A 23,100-nucleotide genomic window follows, 5' to 3' on the forward strand; every position below is an offset into this window, starting at 1 on the left:
GTTATTATCTGCGACTCGAGAAAGTGTTTAGTCAGAGAAGAGAGGAGGAAAAGTCGACCACAAATCGACCGAGAGGAAAGAAATGTAGTTAATGTCCTGAACTCTTGGACATAACTGCACCATACATATACAGAAAACGAAAGCTACAATGCGTGTTTCATCCTTACAAAACGTACATTATGTCTGAAGAGATGTAACGAACTCGTTGGTGGGGCTCCCGCACTCATGTGCACCACTGACAATTAAGAAACGTGGGGCGCTTATAACCTAAAGTTACTCCATTCTAATTTTATTCCGATCTCCTGACGTCAATTTTACGTAACCGCCGACGCAAGCAGGGACGGTGACCCTCAAGATCGTTTCAACAGCCCAATCAACCGCTCTCCTCTTTTATGGGAGGTGACTTTTGTTTGGTTTCAAAGGGAACAGCATTTTTTATCGCGACAGGTTTTCCTTATCTAGTCGGCTGACTAGAGCCGAGGAGCGCGCAGAAGACGAGAGTGCTTCGTTGGGGCCGAGCTAGCGGAGTGAAAGTAGATAAGCAGTTCAAGAGCGCGGTGCCGGCGTCTCTGATTGGGCCGCTTCACTTTCGGTGGTTCGTCGACGAGTTGCCGCCATAACGGGTGCTCAGCGAAGAAGATTTCGCAGAGCAATGTCACGGGCTCAGTCACGTTATATTGCCACGCAAAACTGTTATTATACACAAAGAAATTTTTTTTCGCCGGCAGATACGAATACACAGCGCCGGAGCGATCAGTGGACATTCTAATTCTAATCCTTTCAGAACGGGCTGTCTCCAGCTATACAAAAAAAAAAAAAAAGAAGGGTTCAATTTTGTTCAGCATAATAACGCATCTTTGGTGCGTGCACGTCCCTTTGATGTGGTGAGTTTCCGCGGTTTTGTAACGTCGCGTGACATAAAGGCGAACTATAAGCGTGGCCCGAAAACATTTTCGCCAATCACGGAAAGCTAATGTTGACGAACGCGTAGAATCAGAGAGAAATGTTTTTTTTTTTTTTTTTCGACTTAGTCATGCATAATATATGTGTACACGTCACCTTGAGATGAGGAATTGTCGTGGTTTTCGGGACGTATCATGACAGGCAGGTGAAGTGGGCGTAGCCTCAAAAATGTTTGACCAATCGCGGAGGGCTAAGGAAGGGGAATAGAAACAGATTGGAGTAGCTTTACGTTATCGCGACTGTGGTTGCAGCACTGAGGAAGACGAAACACAAACACGAAATGCACAGGACGGGTGCTTTTGGTGTTTGTGCCGCAACGCTGTAACCGCGTTTCTTTACTGTCAGCAACCGACTCGCCCAGATTTCAGCAATAGTAACACCACTGATAGCCCTAATTGCAAGCTCTAATTTGTAATAATACAGACTCTACTTTCTTGCAAGAACGCACTTGTATCTTTTCATTGTTGCCTTTGTGTTCATAGTTGCATTATGCTGCGCGATACCAGAGTTACATGGCGAAGATAAGGGAATATGCTCTGCACTAACCGTATTTTTATCCTCTTTTTCTCCCACTCTCTTCTGGAATCTTTCAATCCCATTCCCCATCCCTATACAGAGTAGCATGCCAGCGGTTATATTCGCGCCGGCAAAATTCTATGTTTTTCTAATAAAGAGTCCTCTCTCTTTCACACTAACCGTGTTTTGTTATATCTCTTTTTCGCAGATTTAACTTTCCCGAGGGCACGCCGGCGGCAAATTTCAACACTTTTCCAATTGCCTTGCTCACAGTGTTTCAGGTAAGGTTCACTCGTCACCGAGTTAACTGTCAAGCAGCACATTCGGTGCAGCACTGATGCAGTAGCATTCGTGCAACAAATGCCCAGCGAGCATACATGTAGTTACCGTCGCCATAATGTAGTTTGTACAGTTCTCTATAGTCGTTGCACTCGTCTCTCAGCAGCTATGCTTATTCTTCCTTTTTATAGGACGCAGTCATTTCTTTCTTTAAGATTAAGAAAAATTAAATATTAATTTTAGACATTTTAGTGCATCGCCAGATAGCTCGATCCTAATGCTTGTTTTCAGTACAGTTTGTCGGCACACAAAGCTGGTAAGGTTTGTCCTTGTTAAACGCCGTTGTTAAATGTCGTTGACTGCTGACCTACATCACAATTCGTTTATTTTTTCTCTTTCCTTCTCTTGGCTTCAGATATTAACGGGGGAGGACTGGAACGAGGTCATGTATAATGGCATTCAGTCCCAAGATGGAATTCACGGTGGGATGATCTACAGCCTTTACTTCATTATTCTCGTCCTTTTTGGCAACTGTATCCTTTTCGACGTTGTCACGAAAATATTCCTCCGCAGACCAGCTCATCCTGACACGCATAAATGGCACTGCATAATCGCACACTCAACATTACGGGCTTTAGTACGAAGGCTGCCGCAAAATTAAAGCCACACAGTAGGTTTAACTGTGTGAACAAGATGAAGTTGCATGCAGCAAGCCTCTGGCTACTTTAGTTCACATTTTTTTAAAAAAAACTTTGTCATACAGCTGCGATAACATATTCAAAAGCTGTAAAAAGGTATTTTGTGAACATATAATATGTACTAACACTTTGCACACGTGTCCGAGACTCACGGAAAAAGCACGCAGCGATCCACTTAAACGCCGCGTACATTTCTAGCATGGCTCAATGTGATCGAAACGTAATGTCTAAAGTACGCAGTAACAGTGACCACGCCGGCCATGGTGGCTCAGTGGCGTCCTGCTGCTGATTACGGAGTATCTGGTTCGATTACCGGCCACGGTGACCGTGTTCCGACGAGGGCGCAAGGCAAAAAACGCTCGTCTGCCGAGCGTTGGGCGAACGTTAAAGAACACCAGATCCAAAATCCTCGACTGCACCGTCTCTAACGGCCGCTGTTTTGCTGTTATACGTCATTAATTGATCAATGAATCGTCTAATAAAGCAACAGTGACCCCGATAACATGCTACTGAAGTAGTCTGGGGCAGTATACCAACAAATATCGCCATTCCTTAGAGTTGTAGGTCAGTTGCCCTTTCCTGTTATCACTATCGCAATTGACCCTCTGTTAAGTATCATTACAAACCATTCCGGCTTGTGAATGGTTTCCGGACACGTTTGTTTCACACACACACACACACACACACACACACACACACACACACACACACACACACACACACACACACACACACACACACACACACGCACGCACACGCCCACACACACACACACACACACGCACACGCACACGCACACACACACACACACACATACATACATATATATATATATATATATATATATATATATATATTATGATGTGATAGCGGGAGTCGTCTGTCGTTTCCCTCAGTCCACCTAATTGAAAGGCAAATCAGGTGCCACACGCATAACGCATTGCGTTCCAACTCAAAAGTGTTCAGCGCAGGAAGATGCGAATTGTTTAATACACTGTACATACCAGCGGCTTTTGCAACTCAACTCGTATTTTGCTTTACTAGGCACGCGAAACAAAAAGGTGAAACTGTGCCTAACAGATGCGCTGCAGTGGTTATGGAAAACCGTAGTTCTGCAGCTGTGTTGCGCGATTCAGCCCTTGACATGATGCACAGATACCCTGTTGAACGTATTCTTGGCCATCGCTGTGGACAACCTGGCAAATGCCCAGGAATTGACAGCAGCCGAGGAGGAAGACGCAGAGGAGGAGAAGGAGGTGCGTGTGCCGTGAGCGGGTGGATCCCTTGGCAGTCATGTTATATGAGAGTACGCAAAAGTTCAGGTACCCGCCGTGGTTGCTCAGTAGCTATGGTGTTGAGCTGCTGGGCACGAAGTCGCGGGATCGAATCCCGGCCACGGCGGCCGCATTTCGATGGAGGCGATATACGAAAACACCCGTGTACTTAGATTTAGGTGCACGTTAAAGAACCCCAGGTGGTCGAAATTTCCGGACGCCTCCACTACGGCGTGCCTCATAATCAGAAAGTGGCTTTGCACGTAAAACCCCATAATTTAATTTAAAAGTTCAGAGCTGCTGGCGCGTGTCATTATATTCTTTTTTTTTTCCCACTCACTGTAATTGTGCAGGAAGAGAGATAGATGCAAAGGAGAGAAAGGCAATGAGTTAAAGCCTCCAGTTTGCTACCTTGCACTAGGGGAATAGGAAGGGAGAGTAAAGATGGAAAGGAGAGCGGGTACAAAAAGAAAGGCGCGAAAAAAAAAGAAAAAATTGGGGACGGGATGGGATCATTATAGTCTTTCTAAGAGGCCACTGGATTTCTTTTATTATCATTGTGGTAACCGTAGTGGTACAGCCTCCATTCACGGAGAGAATAATTGCTGTTCACCTTACTTGCCTTTCACGCCGGCCACCTTGCACAAGGTGACTGCTGGTCACGAGTGAACATTAGTATAGTGCCTTATGGAGGGTCGATGTACTATTAAGCTCTGTGGCTGTGCAGCTGCACTATGTGCGTGGGCTGCTGGGGAGAACGCAACGGTACAATGTTTTTTGTCCTCTGTGCATACAGCCTGGGGTTGTCGAGTAAGCGCAAGCGTAAGTTTCCTATAGACAGTTCACACCGACAAGACCGATATTTCAAGCTATGAAGCGATGGCTTCATTAAAATTTCGATAAGAGATTGTTATGCACCTAGCACTTCTGTGGCGCAGAAAGCCTTTCTTTGTGCGGGTGTTAACAAAATCGGGATCGTGTTAATATGTATAAGTAACACCTGCTTCAATCAAACGCGATCAGCTATCCCTCTTGTCGCAGTCTTCTATTCATTATCAACCGCGCGATGAGCAGTGCTTCAAGTGTCGTATACCTCGGGTATGCCTCAACCCCGCGTTTCAGAACCCTAAAAATAATTACTTTTGGTTCGCTAAATGGGTTTATTTTTATTGCACCACCTTTGCAGAGAGCTAAGGAGGAGCTGGAGAAGGAAATTGCTGATCTGCAAATGGCAACAACGGGTAGTTTAGATCCACCGCAAGTAAACATCTGCCCGCCGTCGCCTCAGAGCGGCGCGCCGGGCAAAGGGAAAACTTTCCCATTGTAAGTGTCGCACAATTCTCTTACCCCGTGAAAACGTTGGGCACAATAACATTGCCGCTCTTTTTGTGGTCTCTTCAGTCAAGAAAATCAGTTAGAAGCTGGATCTAAATTCAAGGGAACCAATGACAATAACAACATTGATGTTGATGAAGGTACGTAATTGCTTGCTTATAGTAATATTCAGCAAAACGTATAGCGCGGGCAAACATTACAAAAGGGAGGCCACACTACACAGATGCTGCGTGTCTTCAACATGACCAGACACCTGCAGCGTTCATCCGCTATATTTTTCGTTTTGTTTTTTATCTTGTTACTTTTCATTGCGATAGCAATTGTATAAACACTCCAGGAGCATTTCTGCCGTCGGCGTCGCCGTGACGTTCCATATAAAGTCCAAGGGCGACAAAACCGACGCTCAGCGCCGCTTGCTGTATGTGCGAGTGAAAGCGTGCGAGGGTGAGCCGGCGATCGTGGCTCCTTCTCGCGCACGCAACGGACGAAAGCGGTGAGGAAGCGCGCCGCCTTCCGTCGCGCACAAGGCTTCGGGGAGAGGGTAGGGAGCGGGGGAGGGCGCGTCCTACTCCGCGCGGCCCGGGCGGCCGCGCGCACCCGGCCGGGCCGCTGCATCTTGAAAGCCATCTGCGACGGGTACAGAGTCCGCGCTGCGCTGTTTTCGCGCCTTCGCGTTAATAAGAGCGGCAGCACGAAGGTCAATTCGCTCGCTGCTGCTGCTGCTGCGTTTCCTCACTGCAGCGTTTTGACAGCGAGTTTCCGCGCTCATCGAATGAGATGTGTTCCTCTTTGCTTGTGCGCGCGTGACACCGTGATTGTTAAGTTAGTTAGTAGGCGTATGTTTACAAGTTGATACGACCGACAAAACTACTATCCTTACTTCGTATAACTGTCCACTAATTTGCTATGCAATCGATGCTTCGCCTTTCGGGTGGAATTGTGACTTCTTATGCATCTGTGTTCACCGTCGATTCTTTGCCGGATGAAAAAGTGTCTTAATTTAAACTATCTTGATAAAACCCGCTGTTGATTGTGACACTATCACTGTACTCGGATATGAGCCCTGTACTATAGCATAGTCTCCTTGCGCGCCAAATACTGCGTCTATACCTCCATAAATTTGCTCAATTTGCAGATTATGCACCTCCTAGAGAGGATGACGATGAAGACGATATAACTGGTCCAAAGCCAATGATGCCGTACTCTTGCATGTTCGTCTGTTCTCCGACAAATCCGTGAGTAATACATTCTTTTGGCGTGATCTATCGTGCTTGTTCTGTCATTTAATACTGAGAAATTTACTCATGGAATGTCTCGAAGTGCAAGTTAGTTCAGCTTTTATTCATGTGAAAATATTTTGCTATTATAGGCAGCGGTGTTTAAGCGTGTTGAAGAACACGAAACTTTAGTTGCATTATTCCGTGCCGAGTCAGGGAAACTTCGCTGCCTATATGTGTAAATTATGGCTGTGTACAAAATTATTCGTTAAATGGCGAGGTGAAATTCTCTTCATTGATGGTTTTCAATTGTTAATAATATTTAATTATAAACACTCATCAATATCCATAAATATAAAACTCTTTAAACATTAGGTTTTAAATTCTATCACTTATGGCTTCTATAAGAAACAGTTCCCAACTCTTAGAGTTGCATGAGTGCGCCAGAAGCTCGGCCAACGGTCTAAAAGCGCAGGAACCGCGTGTTGATTCTATCCATTAATAATATCGTGTTCGATATTATTTGAAGATTTCAGACGGTTGTCTTTATATTTAGATCTTTATACTGAGAGCTTGTAGATGCTTCGTACAGAAGTATCCCAAGTCCAGTGGATGTGAACGGGGCAAGCGTGAACCTACACTGAGAACATCTTGAACCCTAGGACGGGCTGTCAAACCCGGAATATTGAAAGCTTTGGCACAAAATAAACGCCGTCTCGCGAGAAATGGTCAGATGGTCCTAGATGCGCTACTGGAGTCGCACCTGCCGTGGGTCTGGCGGATTTAGATTAGCCATCGTAAACGTCGCTGTGATCCATACCTGAGGCTTCTCGAAGTCATTTCCCGTGTGAAGACTTCGCAGGCGTCAGCAGTGCCATTCGCTTCTTTCGTTTTTCAACGGCCCAGCCACCAAAGTGGTGCATCGGCAGAGTTCGTGCGAGTTCGTGCCGTGCTCTCCGACCGCGATTCCTCTCTGTTCGCGCCCGCTGAAGATGCAGGGCCATGACCCCGAAACAACGGTTTTAATGGCCACGGCCACGTCATAAACAGCTCTGAAGGCCTACCAGTATACTTATTAGACGTCTCATTGCTCGTACCATTACCGAGACGACGCGTGCAACTCGTACTAGACCCCGTGACACTACCCCCTTGTCGCTCTTAGTATGCTTTACTGCACGACAAATATGCTTCACTGCACTACAGTGTGAATGTTTCATCACACTACATAACCTTATTGTGGTGAAGCTGATTAAAAGAAACAGCTTATGGAATGCATGTCAGACCCTTGCCCATTATTCCGAGGAACCAAGCCGAGGGGTGTGTTCACCAAGTGGCTGTAGTTAAAGAAGAACTGAAAGAGCGAATGTATGCAAAGTTAACAAAAACCTGAAAGGAAAGAACCATCGAAATGGCCTGACACTATCCCGAAGACGCAGTGGACGAACGGCAAGGTAAATGCGAGGATTTCTCAAACCAATTTCGGCGACAATGATGGTCGCCAATTATTGAATAATGTGAACTGGTGTCGACACTTGGGAAGAATGGTTCCAACGAGAAAAGAATGCACGCAGAAACACGTCTTGTTGTCAAAGTATGCGTAAGCATTGTGTCACTTGCTCACCTCCACGCAGCCTGGTGTCATTATTATCAATGTTATGAAACTTGATCTGACTAGTAAAAACGATAGCGCTGCGGCGACACGAACTGCTGCGGACGGTGGCGCAAGGTGAATTTATGAGGCAAGAAAACTACTGCAGGTGGCGGCGCCAGGAGGGCTGATGATGTTCTGATCATCATAAGCCGTTATCGCTCTTTAGCGCCTTATCCACCCGCGTAGAACCATTATCAGCTGTCACCAACCGTACACCGGCCGTACGGCGCGGCCGCGCGGGCCCTATCTTGAAAGCGATTGCGACGGGGATGCGCTGCGACGAGTACTGATAGCTTCGTGCGCGCTGTGTTCTCACCGCCTAGTTCGCGTTGAAGCGAGAGGCAGCAGGGATGTCAATTCGCTCGCTGCTGCGGGCCCTGTCTTGAGGGCAACCGCCTTACGTGAGGACGGACGGAGAGGCGGACGGACGGACGTATTTCCTAGTTTGGTAGGCATAGAAATGCTTGCGCATCTAAAACTCTTGTCTTTGTCTTGCCCTGTGGCTGGCTATGGAATCTTCCAGAGAAAGAGAGATAAACGGGGTAGGAAAGGCATAGAGGTTAAATGTCGTTCTATACATCCCAGCTGATCGTGTTCAACCCTGTTGACACAATCGAGGTAGTCGGTCTGAGACAGTCACTTTTTAATGCGATAGCATTGATGGCGTGTTTAAGGTCACCCGTGATGCACACGCGCGCAGCTGTGGAGACGTACCAATCATCACAAAATATATATATGCGCTATAGAATGCTTAGAGATAGCGGAGCCAAGTTCAGGCCTAATTCTTCTTTTTTTTTTTTTTTTTTTGCTTGCGTGTGCGCGTGCGTGTGTGCGTTCATATTTTTGTATTAGAAATGTAGATACTTTTTTTACTAATATTATCTGTCTTTACTGCCAAAGTGAAATTTCTTATTCCGTTGTGTTGAACAGTTGCGATGCGATGTCTGTGTTTCGAAGTTTTTAATGTGACTGTGCAATTTGTTTTTCTCCTTCGTAGGATCCGACGAGCCGCCCATTTCATTGTTAATCTTCGTTACTTCGAGTTGTTCATCATGATCACCATAACGCTTAGTAGCATTGCCTTAGCCGCAGAAGACCCAGTGGAGGAAGACTCGACAAAGAATAGAATCTTGAACTACTTCGACTATGCGTTTACGGGGGTGTTCACTGTCGAGATGCTTCTAAAGGTAAAACTCTTCACCCGGCAATCTTTTTTTTTTTTTGCACACGACGCTCACGTTTCTTTTTAAATTTTCAGATCGCCGATCAGGGCGTCATCTTTCATCCAGGAGCCTACTGCAGAGACTCCTGGAACATTTTAGATGCCATTGTTGTCATTTGCGCACTCATTGCCTTCGCATTTGCGTAAGTCTTTTCTTCTATGCGTAAGAAAAGAGCTTTTGTGGCAGCATGTTTTGCTCTGTTTCTTTTTCTACTTTGAGCCTAGTGTATTTAGATAGTTTCTGCAATTTCACAGCCGTGGACTTGGCTGTTGGCTGCACCTTTATAGGAATTTTGTTGCGCATGTCCTGTTCTTTGCCTTGATCAGGCATAAATCAGTGAGGCCGCATTTTCATTATGCGACAGTTTGCTGGCCGTCCCGCATGGCGTTCCCCTCGAGCTTTCATCTCCTTGAGCTTTTTGCTGACAGATGAAGAGAGAGAGAGAGAAAGAGGCAGGCAGGTTGACAAATGCCGCGTCCGGTTGGCTACCCTTCACTTGGTGAATGGGGTGAGAAAAAAAGAAAGTCAGCGCGCACACACAGCCATAGGAAGGTTTGCTTACATAATCGCCGGCGGTTGTCTCGCCTTCAAGAATTAAAATAGCGCTTTAGTGGATTTGTGCATGGATGAGCACGTCGACCAAGGTCCCAGAATTTCTTATCATGAAAATGCTCTTTCGTCAAAGTGGCTGAGATTAGCAGGAACAGAATCTCGTTAACAAATGAAAGAAGACCAGTAAGACCAAAGGGTGCTCAATAATTTCTTCACCACCGCATGAACTGAATGCGCCACTGTCGGCTATTTAGATGAGGAGTGAATAAGAGTTCGCAAGATGTGACGCGCAACCACATGCGACGCAATAAAGTTGTAACGCGACGGGAGACTCCAGTTGGCAGGCGAAGTCGCAAGCAAAAGTCGAGTGAATAGAAGCGATAGTTGGTGACACCCGGTGTATTCCGTTGCCGAAGAGTAGTAATGCAGTGAGCAAAGCAGCCGTGCGGCATCCGTTCTCGACAGCGGCATAGCCAGGCAGAGATGGTTTTGGTGAGCCAAGCGCGCAGCTTCATCTGCGCTGACGTTACCGACAATTCCGCTGTGACCCGGCAGCTATTCATATAGCATAACGTGTCCGTTGTCGACACCTTGCCCATGAAACTGCCTCATTTCATGCACTAGCTTCTCGCGAGAACCATGATGCAGGGTAAGCTGCTGAGAATGTAGGTTTCCATTAGAATCGCAAAAATTACCCATCGATTAGGTGGCTGTCAATTCACGTAACCGGCGCTATCTTGAACAGCCATAATTCCTGCTGTGGTGAATGTCGTAGGGCGAAAATTTGAACTGTGAAGAGACCAAACTCAGATAGTAAACCACAGCTCCGGCAGATCTGTTAGGTGCGATAGAATCGTTCTTGTAAACATGCAACTGAAGCAACTAAAAACCTGCTGACCGTAATCGCTTTCTCTTGTTTTAAGACATCACGGCCACTGGGTATTTTCAGTGTTACTATGCTTGAGTTATGCGTGGCATGTATCGCGGATTACTCTTGTTCTATTTTCTACTTTTCAGTCATAAACAAGTTGAACAAAAGTGCGTAATTTGTCGTTATTATTATTACAGGGGAAGCTCCACAGGTCAGAACCTTAGCACCATCAAATCACTGAGGGTTCTACGAGTCTTGCGGCCACTAAAAACTATTAAACGCGTCCCCAAGCTAAAGGTAACGTGCCTTCCCATTTATTCTGTTTCTGGCGCATTTGCTGAGCGCATAGCTTTCTGTCGTTTGTTGTCTTTCCGTACTGTTTAATGCGCGTGGTAACACAACTTATGAATCTTTTTTATAGGCCGTGTTCGACTGCGTAGTCACATCCCTCAAGAATGTGTTCAACATACTCATCGTGTACATTTTGTTCCAATTTATCTTTGCTGTGATATCCGTTCAACTATTCAATGGCAAGTTTCACTATTGCACTGACGCATCCAAGCTCACGCAAAGTGAATGCAAGTACGTACCCTATTAGTTCGTGTTGTTCAACTAACATTCTTAAGAGCCCTGAAAGATTGGCGAGTTCGTGCGGATTCGTTATTGAAATGTGTGGCACGACACAAGTAGATCACATGGAAAAGCAGGCAACAGTTAGCACGCGTTTTCTATTCTTATGATCATCGCTGTGTCGCACTGCGTATGTCATTGATAAACAATTCAGAAATTTCGTATTGCGCGTGTTGCTTAAAATTTTACAAAGCTTGAGCAGCTGGTCGTTTTTCTTAGCCTTTCTGAGATACACGTTCGTCAGCAATCAATGACCGCACCGTACTGTAATAGTTAATCACTAATAACTGACACTATATTTCTCAAAATATAACTTTGGGGCCGCTATCTCTGACTGAGGCGCTCTGCGGCAACGAGCTAAGGAATTTGCAAGCACCCAGATGCGCTTGCATGGATCCGCAGAAAGTGTACCGAGTTCCTGGGAACAGCCCACTCAAGTTGAAAGCACCGAGTAGCACAGAATACTTCTAGACAGCGACCGCCGCACGTATGCGGCACCCTCCGAAAAAAACGTTTACAGGCCACTGCATACCGGTGATCAGAACTGCTGCTTGGTACTGAATTCGCGGAACTCTCAAAACTGATCAACAAGGCGAACATAAGTGATATTCGAAACTATAACGTGAGAAAGACTGAAAAAGCCGTAAAAGATGGACGCGGCCTGAAATCAGTGAGAAAGATACTTGGCATAGGACAAACCAAGATGTATGCACTGAAAGATAAGCAGGGCAATATCATCAGCAATCTCGAAGATATAGTAAAAGACGCGGAAGAATTCTATACTGACCTGTGCAATACCCAGAGGAGTCAGGTTACCTCCATCAGAAACAGTAATGAACAGGATACAGAAACTCCTCCTATAACTAGCGATGAGGTCAGAAGGGCCTTACAATACATGAAACGAAGAAGAGCGGCGGGAGAAGATGGAATAACAGTCTATTTAATCACAGATGGAGGAGACATATTGCTTTGAAAAATGGCGGCTCTTTATACGAAGTGTCTATCGACTGCAAGGGTCCCCGAAAACTGGAAGAATGCAAACATTATACTAATCCCCAAAAAAGGAGACGTTAAAGAATTGAAAAAATATAGGCCCGTTAGCTTACTCCCAGTATTATATAAAATATTTACCAAAATAATCTCCAACAGAATAAGGGCAACACTGGACTTTAGTCACTATGTCATTAATCAGGTTATCGAGAAATCCTCAGAGCACAGTAAGCCTCTCCATATGGCTTTCATATATTACGAAAAGGCATTTGGTTAAGTAGAGATACCAGCAGTCATAGAGGCATTACGTAATCAAGGAGTACAGAACGCTTACGTAAATACCTTGGAAATAATCTACAGAGGTTCTACAGCTACCTTAGTTCTGCACAAAAAAGTAGGAAGGTACCTATAAAGAAAGGGGTCAGACAGGTAGACGCAATCTCTGCAATGCTATTCACTGCGTGCTTGGAAGAAGTAGTCAAGCTATTAAACTGGGGAGGCTTAGGAGTAAGGATCGACGGCGAATATCTCAGCAACCTTCTGTTTACCGATGACATTATTCTGTTCAGCAACAATGCAGACGAGTTACAACAAATGATTGAGGACTTTAACGGAGAGAGTGTAAGAGTGGGGTTGAAGATTAATATGCAGAAGACAAAGATAATGATGAATAGCCGGGCAAGGGAACAAGAGTTTAGGATCGCCAGCCAGCCTCTAGAGTCTGTGAAGGAGTACGTTTACATAGATCAAATAATCACCGGGAACCCTGATCATGAGAAGGAAATTCATAGAAGAATAAGATGTGTTGGATCGCATACGGCAGACATTGTCAGCTCCTGACTGGAAGCTTCCGATTATCATTGAAAAGGAAGGTGTACAATCAGTGCATTTTACCAGTGCTGATATATGGGGCAGAAACTTGGAGACTGACAAAGAAGCTTGAGAACAAATTAAGGACCGCGCAAAGGGTGATGGAACGAATATTGCTGGGCATAACGTTAAGCGACAGAAAGAGAGCGGTTTGGATCAGAGATTGAACGGGTATAGATGATATTCTAATTGACATCAAGAGAAAAAAAGAAGCTGGGCGGGTCATGTAATGCACCGGTTAGATAACCGTTGGAACATGAGTGTTACAGGATGGGTACCAAGAGAAGGGTAACGCAATCGAGGACAGCAGAAGACTAGGTGGAGCGGTGGAATTAGGAAATTCGCGGGCGCTAGTGGGAATCGGTTGGCGCAGGACAGGGGTAATTGGAGATCGCAGGGAGAGGCCTTCGTCCTGCAGTGGACATAAAACAGGGTTATTATTATTATTATTATTATTATTATTATTATTATTATTATTATTACTGGTTTGCTCTGATGCAGTGTTCTAGCACATCTAAGACTCAGAAGTGTGAAGACCATTTCCTCTATTTCTTTTGAGCTCTGGAACTTTACGGGACTCTATAGAGCCGCATGTCTAGTGGCCTGTATATATATATATATATATATATATATATATATATATATATATATATATATATATATATATATATATATGTTGTGGTAACGGTACAGTGGCATAACGTACCCAACACTGAGGTGCATGCCCTTTCGCTATGCTTTCCGCCCAGGGGAGAATACTACGTGTTCAGCGACGCGGACAAGCCACCTAGGGTGGAGCGGCGTCAGTGGAAGCACCAGCCTTTTCATTACGACAACGTGATGGCGGCCATGCTGACCTTATTCACCGTGCAGACGGGCGAGGGCTGGCCACAGTGAGTAACCGGAAAACCCATTCATCGTTTACTCTCGTAGCTTGAGGCTGAGCTGTTTGACGAAAACTGTGCGTAAAGATTGTTATTTATTGGAACTGATGTCTGTCTGTCCGCAAACATCACGTGTTTACTGTGATTATGTTGACTTAAAGAAAAGAAGAAAACACGCACATGCCCTTTTTTGGTTCACGCATTGCCACATTTCAGATTGAATTAGAAGATGTTACATTGCATATTATATTGCATATCTTTCGGTGTGCTGATCAAGAAGTTGAATGGCACTTGCCGCTAAACAAGCTCGATGGTCGGCGCTCTTGTTCGAAGCACGTGAAGCGCGCTCCACTGCAGTGTATAGCAAGGACCACTTGAAAGTGGCCCTCGTTTTATGCATCTTTCTGCATATATCTAAGAGGCATGTGCGCGGGCAACAATTTCCTGCGTTTGCCTTCTTACGTGATTTTGGACTCTGACACAATAATATGACTTCTTCGATTCATTTATCACCTCTAATTAAGGCAAATAACGCATGCATTTGGGGTGCATGATGATCCATTGCGACGTGGAAAGCATTATCGAATCTCTAAAAGCCAGGCTGACAGTTACTGTATTACGTGCATGGCTGTTATATTGTGTTTGTGGAACATTAGCTCACGTTGCTTGCTGTATCTCTTATATGAGGCAGGTGCGGGCGGAAGCCAGGCAGGAGAGGGTTCGCACGGTGCGCCTTAGCCACGAACGGCAGGAAGACGCACCACAGGTGCTAGCTTCATTGACGGGCGGCTACGCGCCGCCGTAATAGTGGGCCGACTTTGTTTCAATGGACGATACGTTGGTCTGGAGTTCTGGTACTGTGAATAAATACAGTGGAATGTCGTCCATAGGATTCTGCATAATGCGCTTTTCGGCATAGTACGAATGTAGTTGCATGCGGTTATTGCAATCGCGTTTTCACTTTAAATTGGATAATACAACTGCAGAAGTGGGTTTTTACTGGTATACTTACAACTCATAGCTTTATATTCTAGTGTACTAGCTTAAATTATAATCCAGTGACCCAGGAACAACGTGTTAAGCCCCAGCCACACTGAGAAAAAGCGCACGCGGCGCGCCGCCATCGGTAAAATGCTGCTGCGGCAGTTTAGTCATTTCGACTGGCGGTGATCCGCTGCTGAGTTGAGTGAGGAAACGGCGGTTTCTTTCTTTTTAACTTCCAGAACTTTTTACTGGCATTGAAAAGAAGAAAGTTCAGCGCAAACTAGCGAGTTTTTTCGACGTCGCTAAATAAAAGTGCTTCAGAACAACATTCATTTGGGCTAGATGGTGCATACTTGAACTAGGAAAGAACAGTGCCAACTAAGACAATCGCGAGCGGGAGAATGACACAGGATGTCGCTTATCCTGTGTCATTCTCCCCTCGTGATTCTCTTAATTGGCGATATTCTTTCCTAGTTCAAATAAAAGTGCATTGGCTGCGGTTCGTGCGGCGGTGAGTGATGGTGCTCCGCATTATGTGTTATTCGGAGCAGTATCACATAAACATGTGCTATTGAGTTTGTCATTGAATACGCCTATTTTCATACTTTTCGGAGGTTTCTCCAGATAACACGATTATTGGATGATACGTTTAATTTTTCGGTTCCCGCGAAGGTAGTATCAGCGAGATTCCACTGTATACTGTTTATGAATATAAAAATGATAGGACGTCGTTTCACAAGTCTGTGTCAAACCACTTCACTTGTAAGAAAGGCTTACCAAAACCTGCCCAAGATACTGGTAACAGTGATGGAGAAGCTAGATAGATGAAGATGCTCGCATTAATGAGAAGCTGGAGATGCTATAGCATGGCTGGTAGCCTTGCACGCTACTCTAGATGTTGAATGAGAAAAATGGAACTACGGCGAACAGCTGAACTAATTGTAAACACGGTGTGAAATTAGGCAGTCGGTGTTCTTTGCATGGTCTGCACAACACCGCCTTGTGGACACCACCACCGCCTTGTTTTACAGAAATAAAGAATGTGGTTAGTACAATTTATAGGCGGAAATAATGTAATAAAGTTGAGAAAGCTGGGTTGTGAATATGGACGCCTTCCCATTCCGTTGTCAAACGCGCGCGCTTAGCTTACGCACCAGAGTGCGGCAGTCAGAAAGCTTCCCAATTATCAGCCAAGTGTTCAAGAAGGCAGCGCCCAGCAAGCTTTATTGTAACAGTTTCCTTCTCGAAAGGCAGTTTTGCAGCCCACCTGTTTCTAAATGTTTACTTATAACGGGAGCGTTATGTAGCCTCTCCCGGTAGCTTCTGACGAGTTCACTGTTCTCTTCTGCAGAGTGCTTCAGAACTCGATGGACTCCACGGACGAGGGCAAGGGGCCCCTGCCTAGATACCGAATTGAGATGTCCATTTTCTACGTCGTCTTCTTCATCGTGTTCCCTTTCTTCTTTGTAAATATCTTCGTAGCGCTCATCATCATCACTTTTCAAGAGCAGGGTGAGAAAGAGCTCGAAGAAGGCGAGCTTGACAAAAACCAGGTAAGCTATCTCGGTTTCTCTCAGTGAAAGTCAATAGAGTTAAACGCCTTTATTACAAATTGCTCGGGACCTCAGAAATTCTTAGTTATACAGATCACTTTGTTGTAAAGATCGCGCACTTAAGCATTCCAAGCATGTTCAACAAGAAGTAATCATTATTCAACATGCATTCAAGAAAGTTAGTGAGATAAGTCACTAATATTTTGTGTACACTTCGTCTAAGGGACTGTGCGACTGCAACCGAATTTAATGCGCAGAAGGTCAAGGTACGCTTTGCGTCGAAACGTGGGAGCTACGCAAGATAAAGCTGCAGATTGTCGCTATAGCCTCCCTTGCCATAAAAATTATCACTTTGTTTACAGGCTGTTTATCACTTTCGCCTTCGATGAGATAATATGGCTAATAATATAATATGGCCGCCTGATATGGCTTTGAAGACATCGTCGGTCATCAGTTACGATAGAGTGAGGGAAGGAAAGGTTAACCAGACGGCACGTCCGGTTTGCTGCCCTGCACTGGGGGATGGGGTTGAAAAGAGATAAAGAACAGAATAAAGAGAGCAGCAGCAGTCGCGCACACACTCCAAGGAACGCACCAAGTCTACAAACGGTCGCAGAGACCTGTCGTCTTGAAGTACTGTAACAATGCCTTCGTTGCTTTCTGAGCCAGCGACGCGCACGGCCATGGTCCAAGAATGTTGACTTCTGAACACGTTCTTGAGTCTAGTCAGTTTAATGTTGACCGGAGAGGGCGGCGCTAGACGTCATAACGAGAACAAAAGCATAGGATGTGTTCAATATTTGCTTCGATGCTGCAGAAGTTGCATGTACGTGTGTCAGATATTCAAATGCAGAACGAATATGCTTTCAGTTATGCAACCCCGATTCAGAGGCGACATTACAACGTTGCATTAGAGCATGGAATTCTTGACGACAGTTGCAGCTTTAGCGAAAGATTAAGTTTATCTAGGACACACTTTAGAGAACTAGGAGACGACCAATAATCGTACGTGGCAGTCTGAGCCAGGAAATTAATTCTCCTTACAGCTAGCGTTCTTCATAGTGGAATCGCAACCACATGGGTTTTTTCATGGGCGGACGGGCCGTTTCATCGTCGAAGTCATTACTAGTATACTTGTATTTCATGACTGCCACTGAATTATGATATCGCGTTCTTTCTCACGAGTTTGATGGTGATCATTTCTTATCTCCTGCGGCGTATTTCTTATTCTGTAGCGTAGGGCAAATTGCAAACCATGACGGGCTGCCTTTGAATAGCAAAATATGAACCATTTGCGTGGTCTCTCTTGTAGGACATGTGCTGCAGCACGCATAGCAGGGCCGGTATTTTGTAGCGGTGCCTTTTCCGATTCTATGCTTTTTCAGGCTTTTCGTGCTTGACCAGTGGTCAGAGCGACGGTCTGCCCACATTATCAACGGGATCAGGTGGCCGTGTGTGGTGGATGATAAGAATAGCATAGAATAAGGCATAAGGCATCGCTACAAAATAGCGGCCCAGCAAGCTCTACCGCCGTAGATGTTATATGCAACAATTTCAATTTCATTGTGACTAGCATAAAAAAATTAAATTATGGGGTTTTACGTGCCAAAACCACTTTCTGATTATGAGGCACGCCGTAGTGGAGGACTCCGGAAATTTTGACCACCTGGGGTTCTTTAACGTGCACTTAAATCTAAGTACACGGGTGTTTTCGCATTTCGCCCCCATCGAAATGCGGCCGCCGTGACCGGGATTCGATCCCGCGACCTCGTGCTCAGCAGCCTAACACCATAGCCACTGAGCAACCACGGCGGGTGTGACTAGCATAGCCGGAATGACAAAGGCACCTGTTGAGCTGGTAAATGCGATCGACCTATCAGTAGACGTGCATTCGGTCCCCCTATGTTTCCATTTGCAGGCGAAGTGCCTTTCCTTCTGAGTTGTTGATAAATTAAACTTCCCCTGCTATCTGCTAGCCGCCTGGTTAGCTCAGATGGTAGAGCGGCTGCCCCGGAAAGGCAGTGGTCCGGGGTTCGAGTCCCGGATCAGGACTAATTTTTCCTCAACTGCGAAGCTTTAATTTCGAGGAACCCGTATGGGTTTCCTTTGTAGCACTTAGCTACGTTTGGGTGGATGTCTTATTTTCCGTTTATTAATTACTCCTCTCAACCTTGCGGGTTTCCGCAGAACTATTGCGAGAAACTCCTCCTATAACTAGAGATGAGGTCAGAAGGGCATCGCAAGACATGAAACGGGGAAAAGCGGCAAGAGAAGATGGAATAACAGTCGATTTAATCAAAGATGGAGGAGACATACTGCTAGAAAAACTGGCGCCTCTCTATACGAAGTGTCTATCGACTGCAAGGGTCCCAGAGAACTGGAAGAATGCAAACATTATACTAATCCACAAAAAGGGAGACGTTAAAGAAGTGAAAAATTATAGGCCCATTAGCTTACTCCCAGTATTACATAAAATATTTACCACAATAATCTCCAATAGAATAAGTGCAACACTGGACTTTAGTCAAACAAGGGAAGACTGGCTTCAGGAAGGGATACTCTACAATGCATCACATCCATGTCATTAAACGGGTTATCGAGAAATCCGCAGAATACAATAAGCCTCTCTATATGGCTTTCATAGATTACGAAAAAGCATTTGACTCAGTAGAGATACCAGCAGCCATAGAGGCATTGCGTAATCAAGGAGTACAGAGCGCTTACGTAAATACCCTAGAAAATATTTACACAGATTCCACAGCCACCTTAATTCTACACAAGAAAAGTAGGAAGATACCTATAAAGAAAGGGGTCAGACAAGGAGACACAATCTCTCCAATGCTATTCACTGCGTGCTTGGAAGAAGTATTCAAGCTATTCAACTGGGAAGGCTTAGGAGTAAGGATCGACGGCAAATACCTCAGCAGCCTTTGGTTTGCCGATGACATTGTACTATTCAGCAACACTGCAGACGAGTTACAACAAGTGATTGAGGACCTTAACAGGGAGAGTGTAAGAGTGGGGTTGAAGATCAATAAGCAGATCACAAAGATAATGATAAATAACCGGACAAGTTCAGGATCGCAAGTCAGCCTCTAGAGTCTGTGAAGGAGTGCGTTTACTTAGGTCAGCTAATCACAGGGAACCCTGACCATGAGAAGGAAATTCACAGGAGAATAAAAATGGGTTGGATTGCATACGGCAGACATCGTTAGCGCCTGACTGGAAGCTTACCGTTATCATTGAAAAGGAAGGTATACAATCAGTGCATTTTACCGGTGCTGACATATGGGGCAGAGATTGGAAACTGACAAAGAAGCTTGAGAACAAGTTAAGGACCGCGCAAAGAGCGATAGAACGAAGAATGCTACGCATAACTTTAACAGACAGAAAGAGAGCGGTTTGGATCAGAGAGAAAACGGGTATAGACGTTATTCTAATGGACATAAAGAGGGAAAAATGGCGCTGGGCAGGTTATGTAAGGTGCAAATTAGATAATCGTTGGACCATTAGGGTGACAGAATTGGTACCAAGAGAAGGGAAGCGCAGTAGAGGACGGCAGAAGACTAGGTGGTGCGACGAAATTAGGAAATTTGCGGATGCCAGTTGGAATCGGTTGGCGTAGGACAGGGGTAATCGGAGATCGCAGGGAGAGGCCTTTGTCCTGCATAGACATAAAATAGGGTGGTGATGATTATGATGATGATGATTATGATGATGATGATGGTGGTGATGATGATGATGATGACGCTGATGATGATGATGATGATGATGATGATGATGATGATGATGATGATGATGATGATGATGATGATGATGATGATGATGATGATGATGATGATGATTCATTCAATAGCAGCAGCGTCGTTTGTTTTATTCTTGGGTGATCGGCCTTCTTAGTTATCCCCGGAATAATAAGGTACACCTGTGGCTGCGGGAGACACCACAAGGGAGTTGAAGACTTCGCTGCTGGTGTATTCTCTGATGGAATACTGTCTTGATGAATTGCAACAACTTGGAAAATGTTACTCGTAGTCTTTGTGAGAGCAAGATGGCCAACTGGTGAGCGGGAATGCGAGAAATATGTCGAATGCGCCCTGAGACGATCAACATTGATACATGTTGTAATTGGATTATATCTGGCAAGCACGATTATTGTAGAAGTTGAAGCACTTCGAGGTAGTCCCACACAGGCGCGCAGTGCCTGGCCCTGTAAGCTGTCCAATGAAGGAACATTGGACTTGCGCACATTGGCCAGCACTGGCAGTCAGTAACCTAATAATCCTACAAATAAAGCACTGTATAACTGTAGAAAGTGGCGGACAGATGTTCTCCATGATTTTCCACACATTAATTTCAGGACATGTGCAAAAAATAAGTATATTCCTCAGGTATGTGCAATGGGGGCTCCGTGAAAGGCTCCTGTTGATTACGATGCCTAAAAATCGATGAGTCCTTTCATAATTGACAGTCTGTCCGTTAATGTAGACTCGCTATGGCATTTTGGGTTTGCGCGTGAATGCAATCAACGCACACTTATCGGTGGCTATCGTTAGGGCTTGTGTTTGAAGGGAGGCTGATATCATGGTTGCTGCCCGCTGCAGTCGCACATGCACGATAACATTATGTCGTTGTCATCAACTGCAACGTATTCGTCAGCCGTCGCACCTGCTGCAGTGTTAGAACAAGCAGCGTACGAGTTGAGCAATTCTTGTAACAGTGTAGCAGGACATCGGCACGCTCTTCAAGTGCAACGCTAGCACTGCCGTTAGTGCTAGCGCAGAGCGCAGATCAGTGACTCGCCTGAGGAGGGCCGAAGAGGCACCGCTACGTGGCGTTCGTTGTAAATCAACAATTCAGCCGTCAGGAACGCCTAAATTCCTTCATGGTACAGGCAACTACGTTGTAGTGATCTTCGTTGTAGAGACGTTCACCGTACATAGAAAAGATATGAATTTGGCCGGCCCTTAATTAATCCTTATACAGGTCATTGCGTCATAGAGGCTTTCGACTGTATTCCTGTCTTCGGTATTGTCATAATACCTGGATTTTTTCTTCAAGTTCACTCTTTGCCATCACATAAAAAGGTGCTCCAGGAAAATGGGTAGCGCGTATCATGTTCACCATCTCCCGTACTTGAACAGTCGTATTCAACGATGCTTTTTTTTTCAGCTGTGCGTGCCTTTTTTAATAGATTTATGCGTATCTTTATCTTCAACTAGACACTTTTCTAAATGTGCTCTCTTCTAGCGCTCAAAGAAGAAGCCTGACAAGGGTGACTTCCATCAATTAGTGGGGTCATCGATCGTCGTCAACATCAATGACGTGGTTGCAAGTCTACTGGCACAAATGCTTCCTGAAAGGGTTGTAAAGGACAGAAACGTAGGAAAGGGTGGACAGAAACCCTTCTGCGTGAACGTCTGCTCGATTCGCTTCTAGTATTTGACGACGACGTCAGAACAGCGCCGTGTCGACTTGGTGCTATCCGCACTGAAGCCTTTGTGGCCTTACCACATTTACACTTTTCCACTGCTAGACTAACGCAGTAGCCTCACTTAGGCAGTTGCCCACTTCTCTGCTTACAATTTCGCACAAGGATTTCTGAAAGACATGGATTTACCATGTCCACGGCAGCTTGAACAGAAAGAACATCCAAGTTTCTTCACGTTGAGTTAACTTGGCAGCCCATGTTTTCTTTTCCTAAGCTGCGTTCCACAACCGCCTCGTGCGCACGTTGCTGCGTACATTTTTGACGGTTGGGCGCAGCAAGCACAACGCACTTGTTCTTTTTTCCCGTTCCAGAAATCCTGTATAGATTTTGCCATTCAAGCCAAGCCACTGCAGAGGTATATGCCAAAGAACAAAGACAGTTTTAAATACAAAGTGTGGAAGATAGTCGTTTCAACTCCCTTTGAATACTTTATCATGGTATTAATTGTGCTCAACACCGTTCTGCTCATGATGAAGGTAAGTTGGAAGCTGCAACTTTCTTGTCCGACTGTCGTTTAACCCGCTGGACAGGCAACTGCTGCGAGGTCGCAGTGACCAGCGGCCGCGCGGCCCCGGCTCGCGACCACGTGGATTCGGGGTCGCGCGATCGCGCTTGCCGCAGCGGAGTCCCTGGTTGATGATGATGACGATGCGGCATGAGGCGGCGGGCGGCGGCCTGCATGAGGCCCCCTTGGTGTGTGCATCGGGGCCCGAATACGGCTGGGCTCGGCGGCCAAGGGCGCGCCGCCCCTGCATGCGGCCCCGCCCTGCTTCCTCCCTTACATATGTATATATGTACATATACATAGCGCTTGCTCTGTCATGGTCAGCCGGCGCGCACGCGCGCACTGCCCGCGGCCCAGACGCACGCAAAGCAGCACCAGCACAGCACACGCGCGCACCGCACGCCGCCTGAGCCGAGCTGCCCCGTGCTAGGGGATCGCGGGCCCATGGCCACACTGCCATGCACGGCGTCCGAGCCACAGCAGACGACTCCGTGGCCAAAGCCTCGTATTCGCCAAGTGATGCCACTGATCAATTGCCGGGATGAAGACTAGCCGGATTTGTTTTCTTTCTTGTACGTGAAGCTGTGCACACAGGTTACCCGTCCCTGCTCTTC

General features: G+C 45.8%; 1 protein-coding gene across 9 annotated transcripts in view; it reads left to right on the forward strand.

The window, feature by feature from the left end:
• The window catches only part of cac (calcium voltage-gated channel subunit cacophony), a 674,132-nt gene that overhangs the window by 600,537 nt on the left and 50,495 nt on the right, over window positions 1–23,100 (forward strand). For all 9 annotated transcript variants that reach the window (XM_050193695.3, XM_055061950.2, XM_050193689.3 and 6 more), the window contains 13 exons: window positions 1,688–1,760; window positions 2,174–2,291; window positions 3,612–3,712; window positions 4,917–5,053; window positions 5,132–5,205; window positions 6,201–6,300; window positions 8,931–9,120; window positions 9,192–9,298; window positions 10,777–10,876; window positions 11,001–11,161; window positions 13,819–13,962; window positions 16,289–16,490; window positions 22,293–22,457. In XM_050193695.3, the coding sequence (XP_050049652.2) occupies window positions 1,688–1,760; window positions 2,174–2,291; window positions 3,612–3,712; window positions 4,917–5,053; window positions 5,132–5,205; window positions 6,201–6,300; window positions 8,931–9,120; window positions 9,192–9,298; window positions 10,777–10,876; window positions 11,001–11,161; window positions 13,819–13,962; window positions 16,289–16,490; window positions 22,293–22,457 (1,672 nt within the window). The remainder of the gene's footprint in view (window positions 1–1,687; window positions 1,761–2,173; window positions 2,292–3,611; window positions 3,713–4,916; window positions 5,054–5,131; window positions 5,206–6,200; window positions 6,301–8,930; window positions 9,121–9,191; window positions 9,299–10,776; window positions 10,877–11,000; window positions 11,162–13,818; window positions 13,963–16,288; window positions 16,491–22,292; window positions 22,458–23,100) is intronic.

Source organism: Dermacentor andersoni, chromosome 1 (assembly GCF_023375885.2).
Source record: "Dermacentor andersoni chromosome 1, qqDerAnde1_hic_scaffold, whole genome shotgun sequence".
Lineage (NCBI taxonomy): Eukaryota > Metazoa > Arthropoda > Arachnida > Ixodida > Ixodidae > Dermacentor > Dermacentor andersoni.